Consider the following 11538-nt stretch of genomic DNA (forward strand, 5'->3'; position numbering starts at 1 on the left):
TTACTGCCACAAAAATCCGAGATGTGTTAAATATACTGGTGAATCTTGATCATCGAAACATCTACCAAAACGGGCGATTACAAAACTATTACACATAATTAATGCTGCTTTTAAACAGAAATACTTCCCAAGCATATGGAAAGTTGCTGAAATAGTAATGACACCAAAACCTGGTAAACTCCCCACAGATGTTACATCATATAGGCTAATCTCATTATTACCCTTACTATCAAAACTGCTTGAAAAATTACTATTAAAAAGACCTAAACCTGTCATAGAAGAAAAAGCCCTAATACCAACACATCAATTTGGGTTTCGGAATAAACATGCAACAATAGACCAAGTGCATAGAATAACGAATAAAATAGAAATAGCAATGGAAGAAAATAAAGTCTGCTCCGCCGTATTTCTGGATGTTGCACAAGCTTTCGACAAAGTCAGGTTAGATGGTTTAAATTACAAACTAGACCAAATACTACCATCACCGTATAGTCAACTATTAAAATCGTATCTTTCTGATCGATATTTTAGAGTAAAATACGAAACCCTCTTCATTTTTGATATACAGGGAGTGTTTGAAATTTACGATTTTCAGACACCTCCTGTATCTTGGCTATCCGGAAACTTAGTAAGAAAGTAAAAACGGGTTCTAATAGATTTTTTCACGTGGAATCCAATGGTGCACGTAGAATTTTTCTAGTCATCACGGTTTTTGAGTTATAAACACAACTCAAATACTGAATACTCAACTTCTAAAATACTCAACTCTTTATAACTCAACAACCGTGATGACTAGAAAAATTCTACGTGCACCATAGGATTCTACGTGATAAAATCTATTACAGCCCATTTATTTACGTTTACAGATAGCCGAGATACAGGAGGTGTCTGAAAATCGTAAATTTTGAAACACTCCCTGTATATCAAAAACGAAGAGGGCTATGAAAATTTGGTTTGCGCCATTGTAAGTTTCACAAAAAAGTAGCTCAGGTTCGCGAAAGCCGCAACTTTCTATCTTTCATAATAACTAAGACACCCTGCAAACCCATCGAAATTTGGACACCCTGTACTTACTTACTCTACACATTCGATCTTCCTCAAGTACCAGAAACTTTAACAGCTACATTCGCAGATGACACAGCGATCTTGGCTGTTGCAGAAAATAAAGTAGTTGCAGCAAATAAGTTACAATTGGCCTTAAATTCAATAGAAAACTGGACCAAACGATGGCTAATAAAACTAAGTACAAATAAATCGACATACATAAACTTTACTTATAAGAAAGTAAACTATGTCCCAGTACACATAAATGGCAATGCTGTCCCTTATGCCGACACCGCAAAATATCTTGCTATGACGCTGGATACCAAACTCAAATGGAAAGCTCATGTAAAAAAAAGTGAGGAACTTGATATCAAATTTAGACACCTATATTGGCTTATTGGTAGAAAATCAACGCTATTACTAAGTAACTAATATATAACAAGTTGCTAATATACAAGCAAGTATTAAAACCAAAATGGACATACGGAATTCAACTGTGGGGTTGTACCTGCAAGACAAAGCAAGTCTGATTCAAAGATTCCAGAACAAAGTACTAAGATGCATAGTGAATGCACCCTGGTACATAAAATACACCGACCTTCATCGCGACTTGAAAGTAGCATCGGTGTCATCAGAAATTGCATCATTCGCATCTGAACATGAAAAGAGAATGCACGATCATCCCAACATCGAGGCCATCCAGCTTCTCGACAACGAGGATGTCCTGCGTCGCCTTCAAAGGATGAAGCCGTTCGATTTAGTGACCTAGTGCCCTAGTCGATTCAAACGCGAGCAATAGTGCGGAATTATAACAAAAACAATAATACCCTAAACGTGTGTTCCGTGTGCGCGTTTTTGCGTTTTGATCTTAAAACGGTAAAAATATGACAATATTTATCAATTACGGGTAAAGCAGACTGGAGCACTGGGAAAAGCTGCAAAACATTATTTAGTATAATTTGGTGTTAAAAATAAGTAACTAATTAATATGTATAAATGGAATGAAATTCTCCATATTTCTCTAATATAATAAAATATGATGTAGGTAAAAGTAAAAACTTTTTGAGAAATATTAAATGTTTAATTCAATTCAAGCAGACATGTTTCGAAACTAATGTTTCATCTTCAGTACCTAAATTTAAGAAACAAGAAACAAATTTGTATTGTAGGAAACATCATATTTTAATTAATATGTATTTACTAGGTGTTATACAATTGTGCTATGCATAATATATATAGAAAAAACAATCTTTTCGAAGATAATTTTCTATTTGTCGTCCAGTTTGAAAAGTTATGGAGATTGTGCGTGTACTCAATACATCTCAATACATATAGATACAGCAACAATAATTCACTCTTTCTTTTCGTTTGAACTGTATTCAGACTTTTTTATTTGCGAAGTTAAAATTTTAGAGTCCCACTTTTGTTACAGTAAAGTGCATTGATAAAGGATATAAAACCTTCTACTTTTATGGCAAAATTTTAGGGTTGAAACGTAAAATTTTACTTACAATGCTTCTGTACTCACTTGGATTATTTCATGTTCACCTATTCTTTTATTACTGTACAATGTATCAATCAAAAATAAATCTACAATCTTTAATAAAGGAAATTAATATTTATTATACAAAGGTAAACCGTACAAAATCTGCGACCAATGAACAGGAGAATAAGTATTCGCAATAACCCACTCAACATATTTTCGATCACCTTCAAAACTAAACCCACCATCCCAAAAATTTCTACTTTGCATCAACCAGCAATATTCGAGCGTATTTTCATCGGCTAAAGCCAATTTAAACGCGAGATTTAGACATTTTACACTTTTATTGCGTTTTCCTAAAATTCTTAATAGATACGATTTGAAATGATAATATCTCGGGACAAAAAGTTTAAATTTTTCAGAAGCAATTTGGCACATGCCCAAATATTTCTTAACCAATTTAAAATCTTTATTTCCCACTTCCCTTTCTCGATCATTTTTGGCTAAGACGATGAGTAAATTTTCGGTGTATTTAAAAAGATTTTTCGTCGATTGAAGATCAATTGGATCAAATTCATTAAAATTTAAATAATTTTTCCAATCGGAAGAGTCCACCCAACGATTATTCCTCAAATGGTGATTGAATAAATAAAGAAGAATTGTTTTTTCTGTTGGTGTATAATCAGAATTTTGACGCAATTTGAAGTAATCAATACAAAAATTATGGATGTTTTGGTATGGTTCTAAGATAAAACTTGTTTCTAATAATAATTCAAGACAAATTGTGTAATAAAATAATAAAGCTTCATCTTTTAGGTTTGTTGGGATATTAGTGAGATCTTTTAATGTATTTATTATTTCTGCTGAATCCTCTATTCTTTTTACCAACATTAATATCCAAGATAAAGATGTTAAAACGTCTTGTTTAATTAAGATTACGTTGATGGATTCGCATAAATTAATTAGTTTATACCCCAATTTTATCGATTTCAATAATTGCGCGTTTAATAAGTGATTATAAAAAATATCTTTAATTAAGGTTGTTAATGTTAATAATTCAGGGATTGAAGAAATGGTAGTCCTTGTAATTTGTTTTTGGGCCCTTAAAATGATTGATTTACAACTTTGGTGTTCGTTAAGATATGTGTAGACTTTGATTAAAGTTGAGGCAGTTTCAAAACAGATTTTTGATGGCTTTGTTATTTTTAAAATGTTAAATAACAAATCGCTGGTTGTTTTTGTTACATTCCAATTTTTAATTTTTATGAAATACTTCGTTATTAAATTGAGACATTCAATGATAAAGTCGATTTCGTCCAAGTTTAAATCTTTAATTAAACTCTTTCCCTTTGCGCTTAAAAAACATTTTAAGGCGTAAATTAAGTACTCTTTAGTTAAATCATCGTGGGAGTCCCCGAAAGCTTTTGCGATCAACATATTAATTTTAGCAATAATTATTGGTTCCGAACAATTTAATTTTTTATAACTAATCGCAGCTTTGAATAAAAATGAAAGTGCTTCTTCGTGTTCTTTAATTAAAATTAAAATGTTGGAGTAATCAATGAGGTTTAAAAGATATTCTTTGTTCGTTTCTATTATTTTCGTGTGCTCTATTAAATCGTGATAAATCTGCAAATTCATTTCCAAACAAGAACATAGAATTGAATCTCCGAAATATAAAGCAACGTTTCGATTGAAATTCGATTTTAACCCGTGGTTGATTGGCAAACAGTTATTTTTGGCGCAGTTTAAACACTTGATTTCGTTGAAATTAAACGAGTTAATAATATTTCGATGCATTTTGAATTTATCTTCGTGTTTAATTAAGTTATAAATAATTCGTTTTATTGTTAAATTTCGAAAATGAATCATTTTGCAATAAGGTTCGCTTAAATTTTCTTTGTTGTGGGGACATAAACAATTTTTTTGTAAATTTATTGAGCTTAAATAAGCCCCGCATTCGATAAATTTTAACGAAAATAATCGTTTTAACCCTTTGTTAAAATTATTCTTTGAGGGATTTTCAAGAAAATTGTTATAAAATTTAAAAAGTGATTTCCTGCTGACTATTTCACCAAGCATAACGCAACAAATTAAAATTATGAAATCGTTTGATTCTAATTCGCCAATGATGTTCATTAAAACAATCTCCTCTGTTATTTCCCCGTTAATTTCATAAACATCGTTGAGTTCTATAACTTGAAAACATCGATTTTCGTTTTTAGTTTTTAAATTAAAAAAGAAATTTTCTTGATCTTTCGAAATCACGAAGTCTTTTTTGGTTGATTTGATATACCCTTTAGAGTGTAATTCTTTAACGAAATGTTTAATCACACCTGGTGATCCATCACAATTATTTTTTAACATACAGACTAAGTTTTTCTCAACTCCATTTCCTTGGAATATTTTCGAAACAAAATCAACAATCGATTCCTCATTAAAACATTTCAAATCGATCAATTTTATATAATCATTCAAAGATAATCTCCAACGTATGTTTGAATCTAAATCAAATTCCCCACAACATATTAATCCGATTTTAAACTTCTCCGAATTCTCACAAATCAAAGTTTCTAAAATATCCAAACTCGGTAAATCGATAAATTGGATATTATCGATAAAAATGACGCTAAATCGATATCGATTTCGTTTTACAATCTCCCTAAATACACTTAAAATTTTAATTTTTTCTTTTAATTTATCGTAAGATTCTTTTTGTTGTAAGATTTCGTTTAAATCCCACAATTCGAACGGAAACTGTCTTAAATCGTCGTCAAAACAAACTTTATCATAAAACTCTTTGTATAAACGACTTAAACATCCATAAGGTTTTTGGGTGCATTGACACAAATCCACGAAAGCTACCGAAAAATCATTTGTTAAAAAGCTTTTATAACATTCCATTAATAGTTTCGTTTTTCCGATCATTTTCGGCCCACAAAAACATAAACCATAAAATCCGTACATCCCAGGATTTTCAATTAAGCTCCAAATCAAATCGTATTCTTCATCTCTCCCGATTAAATCGATTTTATTATAAATCAAATAATCTTTAAGTGGTTGATTAAACTCAAAAATATTTGAAATATACTTGTTATTGATTATTTTAAACCATTTCCATGATAAATGGGAATTTTTCATAGTTAAATAATCGCATGTTATTTTATTACGAAATTTTTTGCTTAAAAGTGCTGCGTTATCGAAAGCTTTACCCAAAATAATAAAATTCTTTCGTTTTAAATGTCCAATAATTCCATAATAAATTGGGGCATAACTAACACCAATCGAAACGTTTTTAACATCGATTAAATTAATCGCTTTGTAAATATATTGGGATGCTAACAGAGCATTTTTACAATCATCCATATGTTTTAAACCTTTCCGCATAAACCGAAAAGCTTCTGTTGATTCAAATCCAAATCCAAGAATTATCATTAAATCTGTTTCAATACACGAAAATTGTATTAATATCCCAAGATGTTTCTCAAAAATATTTGAGATTATGTCATAAATTTGCTTAATTAATACCTTGAATCTATCTTTATTGCAATATCCCGTCACAATATCAATTACAACAATCGTTAACGTACGAATTTCATTTAAAAATAGGAGATTTGGATTATTTTCTAACGCATCTTGAAGTAGGGGATTTAAAAACGGTTTTAATTCCTCGATTATCTCATTATTTAAATCATAATTTATTGATTTTGTCTCAACATTACCTTCCCAATCGCTTTTATTCCAAAATTTTAAATGTTTACCACAAAGTTCGTTAAAAATAATTTGATTGTCTTCGTTTGAATGTTTAATTGAATTCACTTTTGCGAATCCACAAGATGAGATTAAACTAAAATTGTAATCCTCACAATTTGATAAACGTTTAAAAACTTCAGGGCTAACTACAACATCGTTCCATTCTCCCAAACTCATTGCGGTTTTCACACTATCCAAAGTATCACCGTAAATAACCCAATTTTTAACGTAATCATCCCCAACAATAAACAAATCTAAATCGCCGTAGCTAACCCCAAATTTTATTTTTAACTCAATCTCGTTATTTTTGAATTCCTCGATAACACCGTTTAAATGTAGCGTGCTTAACATGACGTTGTTTAAACCTGAATCACTTCCATTCCAATAAGCCAAAAATTTTTTGCAATCAAACGTTAGCAAATCCCCACCGTAATACTGAATTATTTCGTAAATACAAGCCACGAATCCGTTTACAATTGAAGTTAATCCATCGATTTTAGAGGTGTTTGTTGTTTTATCATGGTTGGATAAAATTTCTGTTAATCCTGATACTTCAATTAAAAGAAGGATAATGTTATTAGAAAAATTGGTGTCAGTTTTCAAGTTATTAACATTTTTGATGAGGTGATCGGGGAGAAAAATCTGTAGCTGTTCCAATTGTAAGCTTGAATGTGTCGATGTTATTCTTTGGATTAATTCGGTTGATTTTAAACATTGAGTTGATGATGCCATTTTAACATCAATTCGAATTTATTTATTAAAAGTGTCAATGTGACAAATTAATTTTGATTATCATTTAAATGAGAAGTACTGTTTAGTTTTCTAAAAAAATCATGTTACGATCTTTTTATTTTTTAATATGGCTACTGAATTTTACATAGAATAGAAAGATTAGAAGATAAGAAGAGTCTATAATCTTTTATTCTATAAATATACAAAATTTATATACTTTCCGTCTCCTTTCGATCTACTTTCCCACATTGAGGTTTTGGTTATAATCAGTCCTCCTTCAAACATCTCATTTACAACTTCGTGTAGTTTCATTTAATTTAATTCATTTAACAATTTCACTTTGAGCTTTTAAGCCCAACTATGTACGGGGTGTCGCCACAATGTGGCCTGCTAGTACTGGTTTTGGTTAGTTTTCTCTATTATTTTCGTGTAGAATCCGAAATATTTAGTTTCTTGTGCTTTTCCTTTCAGTCCTCTTCAAAAGTTTTTACTATTTCCTCTTCTAATCATTCCTGGATTTCTTGTCCATTCTCGCTACTTTTTATCTTTATACCAAATAAAAATTCGATGATTTTGCGAAGTTAAGTCGCTCAACCTAACTATTCTCACGTGGAAATGTACATATAACGGAATGATAAGCTACTCTGTTCCTTGTTTTGCACAATAAGCCTTAAATTATTTTGACGTAAAAGCTATATAATGTGATGAAGTGGATTTGCAAAAAACTTTATTTACAGTTCGAATTTTGATAACTTCTTACAAAAGAAGTGACTAGATAGAAAGAAAGATTGGTCTACTCATCTGATTGCCTGTTACAAAACATCCAACAATCTTCAATAACTTAGGAATAAAATACGAATAGTTTAGTTTCTCTTGAATAATATTGGATCTCGGATTTTTGTGCCTTCTCAATAACAGCTGAGTAATTCAACGTTAACAGGTGGCAACATAGTGCATCGACACATAACATCTTATGTTCTGGTTCAATCAAATTCCTCCAATAACAGTACCTATCTTGCAACTCTAGTAACCATACTTTTCTCCTGCATAGTCTTCAGCAATCTGTAACAATTATAAATGAGCTTATTTATTTATTTTACTTCCGAAATTACAGGGTTGCCCCTAATTACAAATTTCAGAACTTAAGTCTAATAGTACATAATATAACCAACAAAAATAACAAAACAACCAAGATCAAGCATAAATGTTAATTAACCCATCACAGAACGCGCGGAGGATATATTAACCAAAACTTTAAAAAATGAACAGGATTACATCACAAATTACAGAATTCAATGACAAAAATCAAGTTTGGCTACTGGGTGGCTGCAGCACTTATCAAAGGTGTCAAATGTTGTTTAAACGATCTAATACTAATGCCAAACAGAGGTATGAAGGAAGAAGCCGACAGTGTGTTGTACAGTGAAAGGATTCTAATAAGAGGAGAATTTCGTCTCAGTTCAGTTGAAAACCGAGGAATATAGAAAAGATTCTTTAGCCTACCACAATATGCAGGCGCATAGAAACCAATATTTTCTCATTTATACTATTATTCAACATTTTATACAGAAAACAGAGTGATATAATTTTTCTTCTGAGAGACAACCTGGTGATCTTAAATAATTTGCGTGCAAATTCGTATGATCTAAAACCAATGAAAACACGGAATTTTTTGTAGTAGAGATACCTAATGAATTTATTTTGAATAGTTTCTATTAAATTAGAATAAAGAATTGACCCGGGATCCCATATTATTACCGCATATTCCAGCTTAGATCGCACTAAAGAATTAAACAGTAATTGCAGCGTCTGTAAGTCTATCGGCCTCTTCCTCAATGTATACGTCATTGACTCACATTTAGACACATTAAAATGGAGCTTGTTGAGCCGACACCAATTAAATACGTTATCTAAATCAGACTGTAAGGACCGGCAGTCAGTTAAGTCATGTACAGTTGTGAATATCTTCAGATAGTCCGCAAAGAGTAAGCATCTGGTTGAGTTAATTACCAGGGGCAAATCATTTATAAATAACAAAAATAACAAAGGTCCCAGATTACTACCCTGCGGAACCCCTGAATCAATCCCCAACATATCTGACACTGCGTTTTTATAAGAGACGTAATAAAATCTGTTGGACAAATATGAAACAAAAAAACTAAGAGTAAAACCCGTGTTGTGCCAGCTTGTGCAGAAGCGTATCATGATCCACCCTATCGAATGCTTTTGCAAAATCCGTGTAGATAACATCCACTTGAGCTCTAGCATCCAATGCTTTGGAAACGTAATCCGTAAAGATAGTTAAGTTGGTCTCCACAGAGCGACCAGGAATAAATCCATGCTGATTAACATTCAACGAAAGTTTTACTTGATTGAAAATCCTGCGATAAATCAATGGTTCGAAAAGTTTAGTAAAACAGGAGGTTACCGATATAGGTCTACAATTTCCTACATCGCCAGAGGGGCCAGATTTGTGAATCGGAGTTACTCTTGCGACCTTCCAAACATTTGGAAATGTATTCGTCACAAGTGATAAATTAAAAATTATGTATAATGGCATTATAAAGGCGTCTTTGCAGCCCTTCACAATGTAAGAGGGAACACCATCTGGTCCCTCTGTACGTTTAGATTTAAGCTTATTTATGGCATCACCAATTTCATTCATTGAGAAGGATTCCAAGTTGAACAAATCGAATGAGTTATTGTTGATAATGTCATCATAGAACGAAAGAGAATAATTCGACGTTGAACCATAAACGGACTTAAAATGATTTGCAAAAGCAGATGCGATATCTTCGCTAGAAGCAAGAGGAACTCCGTCGGAACAAAACTGACTCTGGTTAAAGTTATCCCTTTTGCTACCAATAAAATTCCAAAATGCCTTCGGATCAACTACAATATTATTTTCAACATCTCGTGTATAATTATTGTAAGCTATTGCAGTGTCCCGTTTGACCCTGGCCCTCAGTTCTCTGTATTTATCCAAATGGTACGTGGAATCTTTTCTGTGTTTAAAATGGAAATCCTTAGCCTTAATATCTTTTATTATACATTGATTAAACCGCACTGGATATTTACGAGCCCCAACTTGCTTTATCGGGACACAATCAGCTAAGATATCATATAGAATATCATAAAATACAGCAACTGCATCATCCGCATTATCATACGTACTCAAAAAAGAAAAATCCGTATCAGTTAAACGTCGATATAAAAGCATGAAATCCGCATTCTTATAGTCCTTCATGTAATGTGTTGGTAAAGTTAATTTATTTGCGGGTTTGCAAGATAATTTGATTTCTAGACAAGGGTGGTAAAGATCTTCCTCCACAAATGGCAAATCAAAAAGGCCAACATCAAGCGCAACATCTGACAAAACTAAATCCAAGGTTTTTCCCTGTATGTTTGTTATACTGTTGTGCGAGTTGCAATTGCAAAAACTAAGAAAGTCGCCAATTACATTGTATTTCACACTGTTGACAGCTTTGATTATATATAATATGGATTGAGCCAACGAGAGAGATAGCTTGCGCAAGGTGATCGAACCGAGATAGACATAGAAGCGTACTGATATAATGGGCGTGCGTTAATTTATAAGATAAAAAACTATCAATTAGAAGTAACATTTATAATACTTACAGGTGATGTGAAACTGTATTATCGCGAACTTTGCACACGAAACAATACATTTTTAAACATAACGGTGTGACTGGCTGTGACACAACAAAACGATAAACGTCGAATGGAAGAGGTTTGACACTTTTGTGCGCATGCGCCCGTCTGTTTAGTACCGTTTTATGTCTATCTTTGTTACACTTTCACATTATCGCTTTCCATCTGCGTCTATTCACCTTGAGCCACATTTTTGTTAGTAGATATATTCAGTTAGCTCAATCCATATTATATATAATCAAAGGTTGACAGCAAAAAAATCAAAGCCGGACTCGTTCACCAAAGGCAAATTAAAATCACCTAGAATTATAAACTTGGCATCATGCGACATATATAAATTACTCATAAGCTCGGCAAACTCCTGATACACCTCCACACCGCTAGCTGGCCTAATATAAACCACCACAAAGATAATAAAAATATTAAAGAAATGCGTCCTGGCCGCAACAATCTCCAAACCAGTATCCAACGGAATCTGAGATGATAAAAATTTTGAGTAAATTGACTCATTTAACCAAGTCTCGGTAAGACAAATAGCTGAAAAATTGTGATTAAGCACATTTAATAAGAAAGAAGTTGTTTTAGATCGCAATCCCCGCACATTCTGATAATAAATCAACAATTGTTTCATTAAATGAAAATTAATTAAACGATACGATCAAAATAAAACAAAAATACTGTTGGTTTAAAAACTATGAACTATATAGTAGTAGAAAAGAAAAAAAAACTACAGTAGTAAAAAATAATAACAAATTTGTAACAATATAAAGAAAAGAATTATTATGTGAAAATAATAATAAGTTGTACAATATTCACTCCGCAAAAAGTAGAAAAGAAAAAAGAAGAAAAACTAT

At 31.9% G+C, this 11538-nt stretch overlaps 1 protein-coding gene across 1 annotated transcript; it reads right to left on the reverse strand.

Moving 5' to 3' along the window:
- Nucleotides 1–2656: 2656 nt before the first annotated feature.
- On the reverse strand, nt 2657–7012 carry LOC139430488 (adenylate cyclase type 10-like). The gene has a single exon (XM_071197548.1). The coding sequence runs from the start codon at nt 7010–7012 to the stop codon at nt 2657–2659; it is 4356 nt and encodes a 1451-aa protein (XP_071053649.1).
- Nucleotides 7013–11538: the final 4526 nt, after the last annotated feature.

Source organism: Onthophagus taurus, chromosome 7, assembly GCF_036711975.1.
Source record: "Onthophagus taurus isolate NC chromosome 7, IU_Otau_3.0, whole genome shotgun sequence".
Classification (NCBI taxonomy): Eukaryota; Metazoa; Arthropoda; class Insecta; order Coleoptera; family Scarabaeidae; genus Onthophagus; species Onthophagus taurus.